At 34.8% G+C, this 21254-nt stretch overlaps 1 protein-coding gene across 2 annotated transcripts in view; it reads left to right on the top strand.

Moving 5' to 3' along the window:
• The window catches only part of PAN2 (PAN2-PAN3 deadenylation complex catalytic subunit PAN2), a 207770-nt gene that overhangs the window by 170814 nt on the left and 15702 nt on the right, over positions 1 to 21254 (top strand). For both annotated transcript variants that reach the window (XM_089090455.1, XM_089090454.1), the window contains exons 17-18: positions 7920 to 8049; positions 9768 to 9989. In XM_089090455.1, coding sequence (XP_088946581.1) covers positions 7920 to 8049; positions 9768 to 9989 — 352 coding nt within the window. The remainder of the gene's footprint in view (positions 1 to 7919; positions 8050 to 9767; positions 9990 to 21254) is intronic.

Raw genomic sequence — 21254 nt, forward strand, 5'->3', positions numbered from 1 at the left:
GAAATATTGTAGCTTGTGAACAAAACAATCTGGGGTGCTTAAAATTCTGAAATATTCTAGCTTGTGAACAAAACAATCTGGGGTGCTTAAAATTCTGAAATATTCTAGCTTGTGAACAAAACAATCTGGGGTGCTTAAAATTCTGAAATATTCTAGCTTGTGAACAAAACAATCTGGGGTGCTTAAAATTCTTAAATATTCTAGCTTGTGAACAAAACAATCTGGGGTGCTTAAAATTCTGAAATATTCTAGCTTGTGAACTAAACAATTTGGGGTGCTTAAAATTCTGAAATATTCTAGCTTGTGAACAAAACAATCTGGTTTGCTCAAAATTCTTAAATATTCTAGTTTGTGAACAAAACAATCTGGGATGCTTAAAATTCTGAAATATTCTAGCTTGTGAACAAAAGAATCTGGTTTGCTCAAAATTCTTAAATATTCTAGCTTGTGAACAAAACAATCTGGGGTGCTTAAAATTCTGAAATATTCTAGCTTGTGGATAAAATAATCTGGGGTGCTTAAAATTCTGAAATATTATAGCTTGTGAACGAAACAATCTGGTTTGCTCAAAATTCTTAAATATTCTAGCTTGTGAACAAAACAATCTGGGATGCTTAAAATTCTGAAATGTTCTTGCTTGTGAACAAAACAATCTGGTTTGCTCAAAATTCTTAAATATTCTAGCTTGTGGACAAAACAGTCTGGGGTGCTTAAAATTGTGAAATATTCTAGCTTGTGAACAAAACAATCTGGTTTGTTCAAAATTCTGAAACATTCTAGCTTGTGAACAAAACAATCTGGGGTGCTTAAAATTGTGAAATATTCTAGCTTGTGAACAAAACAATCTGGTTTGTTCAAAATTCTGAAATATTCTAGCTTGTGAACAAAACAATCTGGGGTGCTTAAAATTCTGAAATATTCTAGCTTGTGAACAAAACAATCTGGTTTGCTCAAAATTCTTAAATATTTTAGCTTGTGAACAAAACGATCTGGGGTGCTTAAAATTCTGAATATTGTAGCTTGTGAACAAAACAATCTGGTTTGCTCTAAATTCTTAAATATTCTAGTTTGTGAACAAAACAATCTGGGGTGCTTAAAATTCTGAAATATTCTAGCTTGTGAACAAAACAATCTGGTCTGTCCAAAATTCTGAAATATTCTAGCTTGTGAACAAAACAATCTGGGGTGCTTAAATTTCTGAAATATTCTAGCTTGTGAACAAAACAATCTGGTTTGCTCTAAATTCTTAAATATTCTAGCTTGTGAACAAAACAATCTGGGGTGCTTATAATTCTGAAATATTCTAGCTTGTGAACAAAACAATCTGGTTTGCTCAAAATTCTTAAATATTCTAGCTTGTGGACAAAACAATCTGGGGTGCTTAAAATTCTTAAATTTTCTAGCTTGTGAACAAAACAATCTGGTTTGCTCAAAATTCTTAAATATTCTAGCTTGTGGACAAAACAATCTGGGGTGTTTAAAATTCTGAAATATTCTAGCTTGTGAAGAAAACAAACTGGGATGCTTAAAATTCTGAAATATTCTAGCTTGTGAACAAAACAATCTGGTTTGCTCAAAATTCTTAAATATTCTAGCTTGTGAACAAAACAAACTGGGGTGCTTAAAATTCTGAAATATTCTAGCTTGTGAACAAAACAATCTGGGGTGCTTAAAATTCTGAAATATTCTAGCTTGTGAACAAAACAATCTGGTTTGCTCAAAATTCTTAAATATTCTAGCTTGTGAACAAAACAATCTGGGGTGCTTAAAATTCTGAAATATTCTAGCTTGTGAACAAAACAATCTGGTTTGTCCAAAATTCTGAAATATTCTAGCTTGTGCACAAAACAATCTGGGGTGCTTAAAATTCTGAAATATTCTAGCTTGTGAACAAAACAATCTGGTTTGTCCAAAATTCTTAACTATTCTAGCTTGTGAACAAAACAATCTTGGGTGCTTAAAATTCTGAAATATTCTAGGTTGTGAACAAAACCAATCTGGTTTGTCCAAAATTCTGAAATATTCTAGCTTGTGCACAAAACAATCTGGGGTGCTTAAAATTCTGAAATATTCTAGCTTGTGAACAAAAAAATCTGGTTTGTCCAAAATTCTGAAATATTCTAGCTTGTGCACAAAACAATCTGGGGTGCTTAAAATTCTGAAATATTCTAGCTTGTGAACAAAACAATCTGGTTTGCTCAAAATTCTTAAATGTTCTAGCTTGTGAACAAAACAATCTGGTTTGCTCAAAACTCTTAAATATTCTAGCTTGTGGACAAAACAATCTGGGGTGCTTAAAATTCTTAAATATTCTAGCTTGTGGACAAAACAATCTGCGGTGCTTAAAATTCTGAAATATTCTAGCTTGTGAACAAAACAATCTGGTTTGCTCAAAAGTCTTAAATATTCTAGCTTGTGAACAAAGCAATCTGGGGTGCTTAAAATTCTGAAATGTTCTAGCTTGTGAACAAACCAATCTGGTTTGCTCAAAATTCTTAAATATCAAAGCTTGTGGACAAAACAATCTGGGGTGCTTAAAATTCTTAAATATTCTAGCTTGTGCACAAAACAATCTGGGGTGCTTAAAATTCTGAAATATACTAGCTTGTGAACAAACAATCTGGTTTGCTCAAAATTCTTAAATATTCTAGCTTGTGAACAAAACAAACTGGGGTGCTTAAAATTCTGAAATATTATAGCTTGTGAACAAAACAATCTGGGGTGCTTAAAATTCTGAAATATTCTAGCTTGTGAACAAAACAATCTGGTTTGCTCAAAATTCTGAAATATTCTAGTTTGTGAACAAAACAATCTTGGGTGCTTAAAATTCTGAAATATTCTAGCTTGTGAACAAAACAATCTGGTTTGTCCAAAATTCTGAAATATTCTAGCTTGTGCACAAAACAATCTGGGGTGCTTAAAATTCTGTAATGTTCTAGCTTGTGAACAAAACAATCTGGTTTGTCCAAAATTCTGAAATATTCTAGCTTGTGCACGAAACAATCTGGGGTACTTAAAATTCTGAAATATTCTAGCTTGTGAACAAAACAATCTGGTTTGCTCAAAATTCTTAAGTATTCTAGCTTGTGAACAAAACAATCTGGGGTGCTTAAAATTCTGAAATGTTCTAGCTTGTGAACAAAACAATCTGGTTTGCTCAAAATTCTTAAATATTCTAGCTTGTGGACAAAACAATCTGGGTTGCTTAAAATTCTTAAATATTCTAGCTTATGGACAAAACAATCTGGGGTGCTTAAAATTCTGAAATATTCTAGCTTGTGAAGAAAACAAACTGGGGTGCTTAAAATTCTGAAATATTCTAGCTTGTGAACAAAACAATCTGGTTTGCTCAAAATTCTTAAATATTCTAGCTTGTGAACATAACAAACTGGGGTGCTTAAAATTCTGAAATATTCTAGCTTGTGAACAAAACAATCTGGGGTGCTTAAAATTCTGAAATATTCTAGCTTGTGAACAAAACAATCTGGTTTGCTCAAAATTCTGAAATGTTTTAGCTTGTGAACAAAAAAATCTGGGGTGCTTAAAATTCTGAAATATTCTAGCTTGTGAACAAAACAATCTGGTTTGTACAAAATTCTGAAATATTCTAGCTTGTGAACAAAACAATCTGGGGTGCTTAAAATTGTGTAATGTTCTAGCTTGTGAACAAAACAATCTGGTTTGCTCAAAATTCTTAAATATTCTAGCTTGTGAACAAAACAATCTGGGGTGCTTAAAATTCTGAAATATTCTAGCTTGTGAACAAAACAATCTGGGGTGCTTAAAATTCTGAAATATTCTAGCTTGTGAACAAAAAAATCTGGGGTGCTTAAAATTCTGAAATATTCTAGCTTGTGAACAAAACAATCTGGTTTGTCCAAAATTCTGAAATATTCTAGCTTGTGCACAAAACAATCTGGGGTGCTTAAAATTCTGAAATATTCTAGCTTGTGAACAAAACAATCTGGTTTGTCCAAAATTCTTAACTATTCTAGCTTGTGAACAAAACAATCTTGGGTGCTTAAAATTCTGAAATATTCTAGGTTGTGAACAAAACAATCTGGTTTGTCCAAAATTCTGAAATATTCTAGCTTGTGCACAAAACAATCTGGGGTGCTTAAAGTTCTGAAATATTCTAGCTTGTGAACAAAACAATCTGGTCTGTCCAAAATTCTGAAATATTCTAGCTTGTGCACAAAACAATCTGGGGTGCTTAAAATTCTGAAATATTCTAGCTTGTGAACAAAACAATCTGGTTTGCTCAAAATTCTTAAATATTCTAGCTTGTGAACAAAACAATCTGGTTTGCTCAAAACTCTTAAATATTCTAGCTTGTGGACAAAACAATCTGGGGTGCTTAAAATTCTTAAATATTCTATCTTGTGGACAAAACAATTTGCGGTGCTTAAAATTCTGAAATATTCTAGCTTGTGAACAAAACAATCTGGTTTGCTCAAAATTCTTAAATATTCTAGCTTGTGAACAAACCAATCTGGTTTGCTCAAAATTCTTAAATATTAAAGCTTGTGGACAAAACAATCTGGGGTGCTTAAAATTCTGAAATATTCTAGCTTGTGAACAAACAATCTGGTTTGCTTAAAATTCTTAAATATTCTAGCTTGTGAACAAAACAATCTGGGGTGCTTAAAATTCTTAAATATTCTAGCTTGTGAACAAAACAATCTGGGGTGCTTAAAATTCTGAAATATTCTAGCTTGTGAACAAAACAATCTGGGGTGCTTAAAATTCTGAAATATTCTAGATTGTGAACAAAACAATCTGGTTTGCTCAAAATTCTTAAATATTCTAGCTTGTGAACAAAACAATCTTGGGTGCTTAAAATTCTGAAATATTCTAGCTTGTGAACAAAACAATCTGGTCTGTCCAAAATTCTGAAATATTCTAGCTTGTGCACAAAACAATCTGGGGTGCTTAAAATTCTGTAATGTTCTAGCTTGTGAACAAAACAATCTGGTTTGCTCAAAATTCTTAAATATTCTAGCATGTGGACAAAACAATCTGGGGTGCTTAAAATTCTGAAATATTCTAGCTTGTGAACAAAACAATCTGGGGTGCTTAAAATTCTGAAATATTCTAGCTTGTGAACAAAACAATCTGGTTTGCTCAAAATTCTTAAATATTCTAGCTTGTGAACAAAACAATCTGGGGTGCTTAAAATTCTGAAATGTTCTAGCTTGTGAACAAATCAATCTGGTTTGCTCAAAATTCTTAAATATTCTAGCTTGTGGACAAAACAATCTAGGGTGCTTAGAATTCTGAAATATTCTAGCTTGTGAACAAAATAATCTGGTTTGCTAAAAATTCTTAAATATTCTAGCTTGTGAACAAAACAATCTGGGGTGCTTAAAATTCTGAAATGTTCTAGCTTGTGAACAAAGCAATCTGGTTTGCTCAAAATTCTGAAATATTCTAGCTTGTGGACAAAACAATCTGGGGTGCTTAAAATTCTGAAATATTCTAGCTTGTGAACAAAACAATCTGGTTTGTTCAAAATTCTGAAATATTCTAGCTTGTGAACAAAACAATCTGAGGTGTTTAAAATTCTGAAAAATTATAGCTTGTGAGCTCAACACAAACACACACAAAGAAAAATCTAGCACATTTGGTTGAAACTTTTATATTTGGTTGAACACAGGCATCTGAACACAATTTTGCCTGCCTAAGAAACACCTTAATCAACCCTGGTCCATCGGAGCAGTGAGTCTAAAAAATCAGTTTTCTGAAATCATTTTTTTTAGAGTCCCTGAAGATATCTTTGACAATTTCCTGTTTAAGAAATCGTATTGGATTTTATTTTAGATAAAAATTTGAAAAAAGAGTACCAATAGCAGATTTTTACGTGTGGATAAACAGTGTAAAATAATAACTATAATTTTATGTTTATTTATTTTAATTAAAGGGCATTAAAAAAATCTTCTTGAGGGCGAAATCTAGGTCACTGCTATGATCAGAGTTGATAAATTATTTGAATAGTTACTTTGAGGCTCAGTGACTTCAAATTTTGTGTTTAGAGGGGGGGGGGATAATTTGTCTCTGATCATTATAAAAAAGAACAAGCAACGATTTCTTGTTGTATAAAATCTGAAAAATCAGTCTGATGAAGTCATTTTTTAGACTCCCTGAATATATCCTAAAAAAAATTTTTTTTTTAAGAAATGGTAGTATTGGAATGTATTTTAGATATACATTTGAAAAAAGAGTACCAATAGCAGATTGTTACGTGTGCATAAACAGTAATATAATAACTAAAATTTCACATTTATTTATTTTCAATTAAAGTGCATTAAAAAATTCTTCTTGAGGGCAAAATTTAGATCACTGCTACGGTCAGAGTTGATAAAATTGTTTGAATGGTTACTTTGGGGCTCGGGGACATCAGATTTTGTGTTTTTTTTTGGGGGGGGGGATTTTTCTCCGATCATTATAAAAAGAACAGGCAATGATTTCTTTCAGCCTGTCGGCGGACGGGCTTTGCTGCTAGTTGTTGTATAAAATCAAATAAGTATGCATGTTCGGCGTGTTTTGTGTCGAGTGACCTTAATAACAAGCTAAACTAATCAACCTTTACAAAGTCGTCGAATTTTCCGATATTTTCAAAAACCATGCCATTTTTTTACGTGAGCAATTTTATTTGCTTGGAATCAGCATAAATAGCAAATTTTTTAAATGTATATATTGTAATAAGGTGACAAAACGTGCCAAGTCCCAAAACAATTTGTTTTCTTGTTTTTCATTGGATGATCCAAAGGACCACTGTACCAGTGTCTATTGTATATCTAAAGTCTGCTTCGCATTTTTCTGGGTGCAAAACTCAGCATATATGTAATTTTTATGTTATTTACTACTTTTAGACCATTTTAAGACCATATATTTTTTTCTGCTTTTGTGTAGAGAGGTTCGAAAAGTTTATGTCGTTGCTAATGCATGTTTCCTTTGTTACATTCCTAAGATGAAAATAATTAATTTTTTAAAATTCATTTTGTCTAACAATAATACAAAATTAAAGAAAAATTTTAAATAAAAAATAAAAGTTTGTAATTGTAAAAATCTGAAAAAAATTGTTTTGTTCAACATCATATTAAAGAATATAGTAAAGTTAAGAGATAGGATCTTCGGTGCTTTAGCATTTGGTGGTTATTTTTAACATTCCATTGACTTATAAAGTCAACGAAAAGTATGCATAAGTGTTGTCTCAAATCATTAGATACCTAAGCTCAGATAACTAATATTAGCTCCATCCAGGCCTTACATGAGGGGGGGGGCAACCGAGGCAAGCTGCCCTGGGCTCTGTGGTGTATTATCTGGGGGGGATGCCACGGATGAAGGCTGCCTACTTTGATCAAATTTTTCACTTTGATTTGGCTTCAATGTCTTATATTTGAGTCGGGAGGGGGGGGGGCTGTAAGGAACGGCTATGGTTCTATCTTACCTATCTTGTCAAATCTAATCATTTTGTTTTGTCCCTGTCGTAGTGTAAACAGTTTTGAAAATTTGACCCGTTTTTTAGTTCAACTAAGTTTTATACTATCTTTGGTCAAAAGTAACTCACGGATAATTTTTGGTAATACTTTAATTTTTGGTAATCTTGTTTTGGTAACATGTAGACAGTTTACTTTCTTGGTAGCCTTTCCGATTTTTTATTGTCAGGTTGCAATCCAATTAATTTTGCAGGTTCTCCTTATTTAAAAAAAAACTAGGGGTGAAGCTTTTCTATGATAAAAAATCATTCGCTTTTTGTATTTAAGAATTATTTATTGGGTTGCCAGCGATTCATGGGAATCCAGTGGAAGGATGTAGCTCCCTTCAGTCTCACCTAAATGGTATCCAGATTATCGTGTGTATATTTTTAGGGTTTCCTGTTTTTTTGTTATAATTTTCCTCTTAAATTACTTCTCAAGGTACTTTGGTTTCGATGGATGCCGAGTTCGTCACACTTCAAAGTGAAGAAGCCGAATTGAAGTCGGAAGGAAAACCGGTCATTATTCGCCCTTCTCACAAAGCAGTTGCTCGTATCACCGTTATTCGAGGGTAAGTTGTGCTTGTAAAAACTGGGATGCGACTGTGTTGCGATACTACTTTGTTTCGAACTATGTGAACTTGTTAAATGGTAGCATTGTTCAGAAGTGTTTGAACCTTGACTGATTTTTCTCTCTCTCTCTCTCTCTTCCTCTCTCTCTCTCTCTCTCTCTCTCTCTCTCTCTTTATATCGTGCTATCTTTTTTATTTTTAGTGGTCTTGTGCTCACTTTGTCTTAAATCGCGTTTAAGTCCCATCAAGGCTTTTTAAGGTGCTTAATAACCTTGCTTGAATTCTCTGTTCAACGACCTTGGTAATGGAAATTGGGTTTTCTTACAATATAAATATTTTTGAATATAAAAAAAGCCGTTCTAGCCGAGTGGATTGGTGCGCTGTATTTAAGATTCTTTGTCCGAGTGGGCGAGGATTCGAATCCTAGTGTATCCAATTATTTGGTTTGGAACGGGGGTCAGTGGCGTGACTCTGTACGCTCAGCTAGAGTCAACCCAGCTGTAAATGGGTACCAGGAGAAATCTGAGGAAAGTAAACAGGCAGGGTGTGCGAAAGCACAGGATGGTTTGCCCTCACCCCCCATCGCACTTCATGGCTGAAGGCCCAAGAAACGGAGATCAGCACCGCCGATAGGGACTGTAAAGTCCAATGCCATATTCTTTACCTTTTTTTTACCTAAATATTTTTGTCATTTACACACATGGCGATATTCTTTAAGTTTATTTTTTTCCGACATTTTTTCGGATTGTTTCTGAAATAATTTAAGTTTTGTAGGTAAACTTCAAAAAGCGTTATGTATGTTAATTTCAAGAATATATCTAGTGGTCATAGTGTTTGGCTTAAACTCACAATTTTTGGCTCAAGACAGGTTTTCTTTGGTATCTGGTGCAACTATTGATGGTCGCTTTTGTTATGCGATCTAAATTTTTCCCTAGATCAGAATTTTTGCTCAAATTTTCGGCTTTAGCTCACAGTTTTCTACTCAAAAAAGCTGCTGGGATATTTGATGCGACTATTAACAGTGAATTTGGATGTACAATCGGAATTTTTACTCGTGTTCAAAAATTTCTGGTTCGAGTTTAAGCGCTTCTCCTAATTTAGGTGCTATGAATTATTTATGAATGTTAATTTTAATTGTTTAGGGAAGTTTTTATATGCTGAAAAAAAAAATATATATGTTGAGTGCTCGTAGTTGTATCCATGCTGTAGCGATTTCAGGTTTTTAATTTGAATTGTCGGCGTTTCAGGTATAAAAAAGGTTCAAAAAATCATTCTGCAAAACTGTTGGCAATGTAAATGCTCTGAACTCATTTTCGAAAGTAGCGTAGAACCCCCTGCTGGAATCACATATTATTGTTCCAAATCCTAGCAAAGATTTAACTCGGTTTCTGTTGCCGTTTTCCGAGCAGGAAGCAAAACTTCATGGCTGTGCGCTTTTCACGAAATTCAGACATCGCAAAAAAATGACGAGTCACCTTAATTTAAAAAAAAAATAGAACGCAACCTTCTACGGTGATGGCAGTTGACACGCTGACTTGTGAAAAGTTGCTGCAGACCCTTTTACTAGCGAAAAATCCGTACTACAGAAACCTAGTCCTCCAAAACATCAGTCTAGTTTTGTTTTGGGTACCCCTTCGTATTTATATAGTGATGTTTTACAATATATTTTTAAAACCGTTCTTGGTGTTATGTATTTAACTTTTCTTTTCTTCTTCTAGAGAAGGGGAAGATGAGGGAGTTCCTTTTTTGGACGACTATATATCAACTTTTGATCACGTTGCTGACTATTTGACTGCTTATTCAGGAATTCAGCCGGGTGATCTGGATGCAAGGAGCTCAGCGCGATGTCTTGCTACCTTGAAATCAGCTTACGTTCGCTTGCGACATCTTGTCGATTTTGGAGTTGTCTTTGTTGGTCATGGACTAAAGAACGATTTTTTGTAAGACTACAAATGCTCTTTTATATTAGCGCATTTTTGCCTATTCTTTTCCTCTTTTTTATTCTTAGGGCACCAAGGACATAAAAATAAAACCACTTCCCCCTTAAACCCAGCTTAGAATTATTCTTACCCAGAAATGCAATATTCTCGGGTTTTTAATGCAATTTTCGCAGATTTTTTCTTTTAGTTGTTTCAAATATATCATAATTTATTAAAAAAAATTAAAAAGAATTATCGAAATTATCAAAGTAGTTTCAAAATTTGGTTTTATCAAAATATTGTTGACATTGTTTGTTTTGTATTTTTTTTTTTTTTTTTTTTTTTACTTTTTTTTTTTTGTCATGGACTAAAGAACCATTTTTGTAAGATTATAATGTTCTTTTATAGCAGCGCTTGCAGTTACTATATGTTTTTACCTATTATTTTTCTCTGTTTGATTCTTAGGGGACGAAGGTCATAAAAAATAAAAACACTTCCCCCTGAACCCGTTTTACATTTATTCTTACCCAAAAATGCAATTTTCTCAGTTTTTTTTTTCTTTTGGCTGTTTCAAAATTATCTAAAACATAAAAAAAAAATAAAATAATATATATAAAAAAGCAAAAAATATCAACATTATCTAAGTTGTTTCAAAATTTGGTTGTATCAAAATATTGTCGACATCGTTTTTTTTTTTATAGTGGATTACAAAATTCTTTTTAGTAAGATTTTAAATGATCGTCTATATCAGCAAACCTTATTGACCATGTTGTTGTAAAACGAAGACCGGCAGGATCAATACAAGATACTAGGGTAAATAGGAGTTGGTGTTATTGATGTTAAAAGTAAAGATCACCATCTAGTAGTGTCTAGGGTTAATTTAAAGCTGAAATTTCGGAAGGGTAGCTACCTCCCGGGAAGTTATGATGTTGGTACATTCCAGGGTGGTAATTTGAGAGAAACTTCCCAGGAACAGTTAAATACTAAGCTTAAGAGTTTAAAATTTGACAATGTGGAAGATGATTGAAATAATTTTGGAAAAATAATTTGTGAAGTTGCTGATGGTGTTTTTTGGAAGAAAGTCAGGACTGCAGCTAGGAATATTAGTGAAAAAGCCTTATGTTTAATGAAAAGGAGAAAGGGCTTGTACAAGAACTATCTGAGTGATTGATCATATGAAACCAAAAAAAAAAATAAATAAAAAAAGTGGAGAAAGTATTAAAATATGAAATAAAGAGGTGTGAAGAGGAGGTCATGGATAAAATTGCCGTGGATCTGGAAGATGCAGCTAGAAAGCATAATAGTAAAGTATTGTACTGGCATGTTAATAAATTGAGAAGGAGTTGTCAATCCAGACTTGTCTTAGTTAAAGATAGAAACGGGGCCATAATAAGTGCTAAGGAAAGAGTTAAAGAGAGATGGGCAGAACATTTTGAGAATGTGCTAAACCAAGATAGAGTTGCTAGGAAAAGATATAGAGGAAAATGAAAATGTTTGTGATACCTTGGATGTGAAGGAAGATTTGTTTTTGTGAGGAAAAATTAGCGACAGTACTAAAAGGATTAAAGAATAATAAGGCTCTAGCTGCTGAAAGTGTGATAAATGAGGTTCTTAAATATGGTGGCTCAGAGGTTAGAAATAAGCTACTGAAAATTATGAATATGATTTTTGAAAAAGGGAAAGTTCCTAAAGATTTTAGGAAAGCCTTAATTAAACCACTGTATAAGAAAGGTGATAAGAGTGAGTGTGATAATTGTCGAGATATTAGTCTGGTCTCTGTAGGCAGCAAATTACTTAGTAATATGATACTTCTTAGACTGAGAGATGCTATAGACAAAAATTTAAGAGAAGAACAGTGCGGTTTTGGAAAAGATAGAGGATCTGTCGACCAAATTTTCACTCTTAGCTTAATAATTGAGAAGTGCCTGAGGTGTCAAACACCTTTGGTCCTCAGTTTTATAGATTATGATCAAGCGTTCGATTCTATTGATAGAAGAGTTTTTGCAAAGGTCTTATTCTTGTATGGTATACCAGACAAATACATTAAAGTGACTAGTGCTATATACGAGAATAACACTGCTGTGGTTAGTAGGAAATGAGGTTAGTAGCTGGTTTTGTATTAAATCAGGAGTTAAGCAGGGTTGTGTTATATCCTCCCTTATGTGGATCATTTTGATGGACTTTGTCCTTAAGAGCACAGTAAAGGCAACGGGAGACCACGGAATCAAATGGGGGAGGGGAAAAACTCTCCTGGACTTAGATTATGCTGATGATTTAAGCATCCTAGATGAAATTTTGAGCAAAATGAATGAAGTTTTAGAGGTTTTGTAAGTTCAGGGTGCTAAAATAGATTTGAAAATTAATGTTAAGAAGACTAAGTCACTAAGGCTAGGAATAAGTGAAGATGAAAAGGTGACTTTGGGTAACGAAAAGATTGATCAGGTGGGCAGCTTCACTTAGCTTAGTAGTATTATTAGTGAAGACGGTGGGAACAGTGAAGATGTTAAAAGTAGTGTAGCCAAGGCTCAGGGTGTTGACCGTATTTCACAGTAGGCTGTAAGAAAAATGTTGTTTAATCCCGCTTTCTAGGGCTATAATGAAGGAAAGGCTGAGGTGGCTAGGGCACTTTGTGTGGATGAAGGATGACAGATTTCTGAAGAGTGTCCTTTTCGGCTAACCGTCTAGGGCTAAACGGAAAGTAGGTTGTCCTCGTCTGGGGTGGGAGGATGTCATAATAAAAGATTTAAAGGGAATGGGAACTTCCTGGGAGGGTGTAAAAAGGGAGGCTTTGAATAGATTGGGATGGAGGAGGAGCGTACGTAGCTGTGTTGGCCTCAGGCGGATGAATGCTGGGGTGAGTTGTTAGTAGCAGTAGTAGAATCCTTATTTGAACTTTTTATGCGTCATATAAAGGCAGTCTGGTCTTTGAAAATACCTATATGCTAGTGGAAAGATGTTTGTGAGACCTTTACTAAATTAGGAGCACTTACTAAATTAAGTTACAAAATTAGGAGCTTGAAACCACTATACTAGGGTTTTCCGATACGCTCAATCTGATGGTGTGATTTTCATTAAGATTCTAATACTTTTAGGGGGAGTCCCCCTTATTTCGAAAATCAGGCAAATTTTCTCAGGCTCGTAGCCTTTAATCGTTAAGACTAAACTTAATGAAACTTATATTTTTAAAATCAGCATAATAAGCCCATTCTTTCGGTATATCTATTGGTATCAAAACTCTGTGTCTTAGAGTTTCGGTTACTATTGAGCCGGGTCGCTCCTTACTTACAGCTCGTTGCCACGAACTGTTTGATGCTCAAGTCTCTGTATGACTACCCATAAACAATGGGAGAGCTATAAAAATGACTTAAAAGAACTGAGAGAGTCTGAAATACCTCTAGTAGTTAAAGTAGGGTAGACTTTATTCTTGATTAACAAAGAAACTTAAGACTCCAATGGAAGGAGCTTCAAGAATCCAAATGTTCTAGTTATTCATATAATCTTACAGCTGTTAAACATTTCTTAGTTCAAGTTGTATTTGAGGGATAGGAAGAGATTTTTTTTGCTGAATCTCGACTGCTGTGCTTTAAATAATCTCGTATCTTTCCAACTTTTTAAATATTTTTGCTAGTCCCTTCCTCTCCCCCTCTGGAAAGACGCTCTTCCTTTTTTTTATGCTTTTTGTTTGTGAAGAAGTCCCCCAGGGCCAAGGACCTTAAACCTGAAAGCATGTACGTTTTTTAGAATTTTTGATGTTTTTACTCAAGTCTCAATAAGTATCCTACCTGGAGAGACCGTAATTGAGCTAACTTTAGTTTCAAGTACATGTGCTGGAAGCACTATTTAAATACTATTAATTAAAAAAAAACTTTCCACAAAATAAGTTTTTCAAAGAAAAGTAAAGAACTCCATTAAACAAAAAATGAGCAAAAATAAAATCAAATAATCTATAAAGCGTGAAACTACCTTAAATCAGCATCGATAAATAAATGAAACCCAAAACGAACAGAAATTAACATAAGTTGGGAGCAAAACCCCTATGCCTCCCCAAGGCCAGAACAAAATTTGCACTTTACTGAAAAAAATATAAATGTTTTTACTTTTATAAGTTTAATAAATCAAATAATTTAATATTTTGATTACTAAATATCAGTATATGTATATTAAACTGACAATGCACATTCATTTGTATTTTATCAGTAAAGTGCAAATTTTGTTCTGGCCTTGGGAAGGCATAGGGGTTTTGCTCCCAACTTATGTTAATTTCTGCTATAAAATATAAATGTTTTTACTTTTATAAGTTTAATAAATCAAATAATATTAATATTTTGATTACTAAATATCAGTATATGCATTTCGATTACTAAATATCAGTGTATGTATATTAAACTGACAATGCACATTCATTTGTATTTTTTCAGTAAATTGCAAATTTTGTTCTGGCCTTAGGAAGGCATAGGGGTTTTTCTCCCAACTTATGTTAATTTCTGCTCGTTTTGAGTTTGACTCGGTTATTTATTGTAATTTCTATTCGTTTTGGGTTTCATTTATTTATCGTTGCTGATTTAAGGTAGTTTCACGCTTTGTAGATTATTTGATTTTAATTTTGCTCTTTTTTTTGTTTAATGGAGTTCTTTACTTTTCTTTGAAAAACTTATTTTGTGGAAAATGTTTTTTAAATTAATTTCTGTTCGCTTTATATTGACATAGTCTTTTCAGGGAAAAAGGAAATAATACTTTAAATCTTTTCGTTTCTTAATACTTTATAGTTTGTCATGCTATTTGCATGCTTGAGCAAAATTTTCATTGATTTTAGATACTATACACCCTTTGTAAAATTTTGACACAGATAGCACTGTTTAACTCATTTTCATACCTCCTTAAGTTGACCTGAAATGGAAAACTTGATACCATTCGCAAAAAAATCTGTTTACCTTCTTTGATAGCACGGATACACTTACGCTATTTTGATTTGGTTAAATTTTAGAGCAGAAATAGCCCTGAAAGTTTGAACATGATATCCTCAGTCGTTCTTGGGATACGGCTGAGATGCCTTATTTGGAATTAGCAATATCACAGTGTATTTTGATTTAATCTTAAGGCAACATTTAGTTTTTAAACATAATGGGCAAATGGGAGGGTGGGAGTGGAAGGGGGATTAGTTGCCCTCCAATCACTTTTGACTATTAAAAATGGCATCAGCCCTTTCTATTTTCAATCGAATGAGTCCCTTTCGAAGTTCCCAAAACTACTCCTTCGATACGAAGTGCCCTGATCTAAACAACAACAGCAACAAAAAATATCACTAATCACTTTCGACTATTACAAAAGGTACTAGCCCTTTGAATTTCAAATCGAATGAGCCATTTTTCAAGTTTCTACAGCAAAGATTTCAAAAACAACCTTATATGTCCCCAGGGCATAACTTATAACCCTTGCCCTGAGGGTTGTGGGGGAGTGTCCTCCTCAAAAACATATTTTCTCTCTGGAAATCAACTACACTGAACAAAATGGCTATCTCAAAATTTTTATTGGGTGTGTTTGGGGGAATGGTGGGCGTGGGGGAGGGGGGCTAGTTGCCCTCCAATCACTTGTGACTTAAAAAGGGCACTAGCCCTTTGAATCTCCAATCGAATGAGCTTTTTTTGAAGTTTCTACGACAACGCTTTCCATAAAAACCTTATATATCCCCAGGGCATAACTTAAAACCCTTGCCCTGAGGGCTGTGGGGGGTATTCTCCTCAAAAACATATTTTCTATCTGGAAATCAACTACGCTGAACAAAATGGCTATCTCAAAATTTTGATTGGATGTGTTTGGGGGAATCATGGGCGTGGGGGGAGGCTGTTTGCCCTCCAATCACTTTCGACTATTAAAAAGGTCACTAGCCCTTTGAATCTCCAATCGAATGAACTTTTTTTGAAGTTTCTACGACAACGCCTTCTATAAAAACCTTATATGTCCCCAGGGCATAACTTTGAATTTCCAATCGAATGAGCCTTTTTTGAGGTTTCTAAGACAACGCCTTTTATAAAAAAAAAACCTTATATGCCCCCAGGGCATAACTTAAAACCCTTGCCCTGAGAGTTGGGGGGAAGTGTCCTCCTCAAAAACATATTTTCTATCTGGAAATCAACTACGCCGAACAAAAAGCTATCTCAAAATTTTGATTGGATGTGTTTGGGGAATAATGGGCGTGGGGGGGGGGTTTAGTTGCCCTCCAATCACTTTCGACTATTAATAGCTTTGAATTTCCAATCGAATGAGTCTTTTTTGAGGTTTCTAAGACAAGGCCTTCTATAAAAAAAAATCTTATATGCCCCCAGGGCATAACTTAAAACCCTTGCCCTGAGGGTTGGGGGGAGTGTCCTCCTCAAAAACATATTTTCTATCTGGAAATCAACTACGCCGAACAAAATGGCTATCTCAAAATTTTGATTGGATGTGTTTGGGGAATACTGGGCGCGGGGGGGGCCTAGTTACCCTCCAATCACTTTCGAACTTTCGACTATTAAAAAGGGCACTAGCCCTTTGAATTTCCAATCAAATGAACCTCTTTTGACGTTTCTGCGACAACGCCTTCTATAAAAACCTTACATTCCCCCAGGGCATAACTTAAAACCCTTGCCCTGAGGGTTGTGGGGAGTGTCCTCCTCAAAAACATATTTTCTATCTAGAAATCAACTACGCTGGACAAAATGGCTATCTCAAAATTTTGATTGGATGTGTTTGAGGAAATGATGGACGTGGGGGGGGGGCTAGTTGCCTTCCAATCACTTTCGACTATTAAAAAGGGTACTAGCCCTTTGAATTTCCAATTGAATGTGCCTTTTTTGAAGTTTCTACGACAACGCCTTCTATAAATACCTTATATGCCCCCAGGGCATAACTTATAATCCCTGCCCTGAGGGTTGTGGGGGAGTGTCCTCCTCAAAAACATATTGTCTAACTGGAAATCAACGACGCTGAACAAAATGGCTACCTAAAAATTTTGATTGGACGCGTTTGGGGTAAAAATAGGCAATGGGCGGGGGGTCTAGTTGCACTCCAATCACTTTCGACTTTTAAGAAGGGCACTAGCCCTTTTAATTTCCAATCAAATGAGCCCCTTTTGACGTTTCTACGACAACGCCTTCTATAAAAACGCCTTCTATACCCTGGTCTAAACAACAACAGCAACAAAAAATATCACTAATCATTTTCGACTATTACAAAAGGTACTATCCCTTTGAATTTTAAATCAAATGAGCCATTTTTCAAGTTTCTGTAACAAAGATTTCAATAGAAACCTTATATGCCCCCAGGGCATAACCTATAACCCTTGCCCTGAGGGTTGTAGGGGAGTGTCCTCCTCAAAAACATATTTTCTCTCTGGAAATCAACTACACTGAACAAAATGGCTATCTCAAAATTTTTATTGGATGTGTTTGGGGGAATGATGGGCGTGGGGGAGGGGGGCTAGTTGCCCTCCAATCACTTGTGACTTAAAAAGGACACTAGCCCTTTGAATCTCCAATCGAATGAGCTTTTTTTGAAGTTTCTACGACAACGCTTTCTATAAAAACCTTATATGTCCCCAGGGCATAACTTAAAACCCTTGCCCTGAGGGTTGTGGGGGAGTGTCCTCCTCAAAAACATATTTTCTATCTTGAAATCAACGACGCTTAACAAAATGGCCATCTCAAAATTTTGATTGGATGTGTTTGGGGGAATGATGGGCGTGGGGGGGGGCTAGTTGATCTCCAATCACTTTCGACTATTAAAAAGGGCACTGGCCCTTTGAATTTCCGATCGAATGAGCCTGTTTTGAAGTCTCTACGACAACGTCTTCTATAAAAGCCTTATATGCCCCCAGGGCACAACTTAAAACCCTTGCCCTGGGGGTTGTGGGGGAGTGTCCTCCATAAAAAATATATTTTCTATCTGGATATCAACAAGCCTAAGCTTAACAAAATGGTTGTATCAAAAATTTTGAGTGGAGGTGTTGTGGGGACTGATGGGCGTGGGGGGGCTAGGTGCCCTCCAATTACTTTCGACTATTAATAAGGGCACTAGCCCTTTGAATTTCCAGTCGAATGAGCCTTTTTCGAAGTTCCTACGACAACGCCTTCTATAAAAACCTTATATGTCCCCAGGGCATAACTTAAAACTCTTGTCCTGAGGGTTGTGGGGGAGTGTCCTCCTCAAAATCATATTTTCTGTCTGGAAATCAACTACGCTGAACAAAATGGCTATCTCAAAATTTTGATTGGATGTGTTTGGGGGAATGATGGGCGTGTGGGGGGGGGGGCCTAGTTGCCCTCCTTTCGACTGTTAAAAAATGCACTAGCCCTTTGAATTTACAATCGAATGAGCCTGTTTTGAAGTTTCTACGACAATTCCTTCTATAAAAACCTTACATGCCCCCAGGACATAACTTAAAACCCTTGCCCTGAGGGTTGTGGGGAAGTGTCCTCCTCAAAAACATATTTTCTATCTGGAAATCAACTAGCCTTCGCTGAACAAAATGGCTATATCAAAATTTAGATTGGATGTGTTTGGGGGAATGATGGGCCTGGGAGGGGGCTAGGTGTGCTCCAATCACTTTCGACTATTAAAAAGGGCACTAGCCCTTTGAATTTCCAATCGAATGAGCCTGTTTTGATTCTTTTTTTTTCTATGACAACGCCTTCAATAAAAACCTTATATGCCCCCAGGGCAGAACATAAAACCATTGCCCTGAGGATTGTAGGGGAGTGTGCTCCTCAAAAACATATTTTCTATCTGGAAATCAACTACGTTGAACAAAATGGCTATGAATGATGGGCGGGGCGAGGGGCTTGGGGTCCTCCAGCCTCTTCTTACCTAGAAGAATTGCACTAGCTGCTTCCATTCCAAATTGAATAAGCCGTTTTTGAAGTTTCTACGACAACTCTTTCTACACGAAATGCTCGGGTCTAGAGAAAAAAACACAGTGTAACCACATCGTTCTTTACTTAGGCAGCGCTAGGTCGCTGCCTATGATTACTGCTAACAACTCACTGCTGCACCAAGCCACCTGACGCCAACAGTAAAAAAACCTTTTAATTTGCTAAGTTTTCGTCCAAGTTATCTTTACACCTAAATTCATGGTGCTATTTGACTACGATAGCCGTAAAGCTAACATAACATGGATGAGTTGAAGACAGGGCATAGAGATGGAGAGGGATATTACACTCAGTGTGAACTATTCGGGAAAATGTTGTGCGAAAATATTATGCTTTGTGAAAATGACCTCTTGAAAATTGGTCAGAAAAATATTGTTATTATAACATAAGACTCGCACTTAGAATCGTCCGACCCCATGATTTAGCTTTAAGTAACATGTCAAAGATTAATAAAGTTATGGATGTCAAAATTTGGACGACCCGGCACATTATTTACTATACTTGCTAAGATTTATATCTTCCCATGTCGGTTGGCGCACAAGACAACAGCGGCAACTTTCCAACATGACCTCTCGGGTGCTTTACACAAAGCTTTTTCAGGAATGACCTGTACAGCACAACATCCTTCTGGACGTATCAGCCGAATATTTTCTACATCTTCTCGGTATCTGTATGCCGGGTGTTTAACCACAAAGCTGCGTTTAGAGTATTATCTGCTGTTTTGCTGTTGCCGACATCTCGACGACTTCTGTTTGGCAGGACAGAAGAAAAATCTTTGGCAAGAACAAATCCTAGCGTCTGGTTCCCGCCGAAAATTAGTAAGCAAGACATCTTGGACGGTGTAGACATCTTCCAGAGACGACCTGTGACATAGCATCCTTCTTGAGACAATGCTTTTTTTTCTTTTTTCTATTATCCACGTCATGTAATGCTGGGAATTAAGCCATAAAACTGCCTTGACAGCTCTACCACAAAATTTTGCACATTGCAGGATCGAAGTTAATTTTTCAGTAAAGAAATAGTGATAATAAGTGGGGGGAGCTGGATCCTTAGCTAGTATTTTTTTTTTTTTTTTTATTGCAGACTAGTACCTATACTCTTCTTATTGTAGAGTACAGAGCTGAATCACTAGGCTGTATTCTGATGTTTAGACTTTGTTTTGAAGGTTCCCTGTCAAACATGCAATTCTATGACAAGCCAGAAGTATGACATTTCTTGTACGTATTGTGTCCTTAACTCACTTAGAAAATCGGAAAATATTCCTTTTTTTGTATATTTCTGCATTATTGTTTATTGTATTTTTGAACCAAAAAAAAACTTCAAAGTAAATTGAAAAATTTAGATAGTATAAAGTTGAACAATAAAATAAAATTTTATTTATAATAGTGAATTAATAAGAATTAATAAAAATTGTTCTAATAATGTTCTAATAATTGTTCTAATTAATCTAATAATTGTTCTAATTAATAAAAGGTTCTTAACAAAAGAACAATTAATAAAAATTTAGTTCAGTATTTAGTTCAGATAAAGCTGAATCTTAGCTGTGGGATGATAGCCAAATTTTCACCTTATGTTATAGCATTGAAATTACAGAACTGTAGTAAAAATATGTTTTTCACATATACATATATACATATACATACGATTTTTTTATTTTTACGTCCTTGGCCCTTTAAGATTCTGTATTTTTGTAATATCCTGTTAATATTATAAAATAAAGTAATTAAAACTAAAGAGTTTAAATAACAAAGTGCGCAGGTTTGTTGAAATATGACTCGATATTAGGTTAGTTTCTATTCTCTATTGGTGTTTATATTACATATTGAAATGTGTATAGAAGATATATAATACATAAATTCCCAAACAACCCGAAAAATCCCCCCTCCCCTAAAAAAAACTAAACATAGTCCGCAATCTAAAAAAGCTAGTGAGACTTGGTGTCTGCAAGGCTATTTTGCTGTTTAAGTTTTTATCATTAGAGTATTAATCTAAGATTAATCTATATTTCCTATTTGTATATGTTATTAATATTAGTAACTATAAATATTGGAATTGTTAATGCTTATCATTAATTATCTATTAGATCAATAGTTAATCAATCATTAATTGATTTCAGTGTGAATGAATTTTTGAGAGTGCACTTTTTTAGAGTGCAGGACGCAAGACGAGGTTTAATATATATATGTAGTCTAATTACTGTAAATAGATATTTAATAAATAAAGTATCAATAGGTTGTTTAAATGGGAGAATAAATAAATGATAAGAATAAATGAGAGTGAGGAGGTGATGTCAGATAACTAGAAGATCAATCAAGTGGATAGATACACTTACCTTGGTTGTATTGTTATTGAAAAGAGTGGAAGCAGTATAGACGTAAAAAGT

This window comes from Artemia sp. Qi Xiang Cuo, chromosome 6 (assembly GCF_049724085.1).
Source record: "Artemia sp. Qi Xiang Cuo chromosome 6, ASM4972408v1, whole genome shotgun sequence".
Taxonomy (NCBI): domain Eukaryota; kingdom Metazoa; phylum Arthropoda; class Branchiopoda; order Anostraca; family Artemiidae; genus Artemia; species Artemia sp. Qi Xiang Cuo.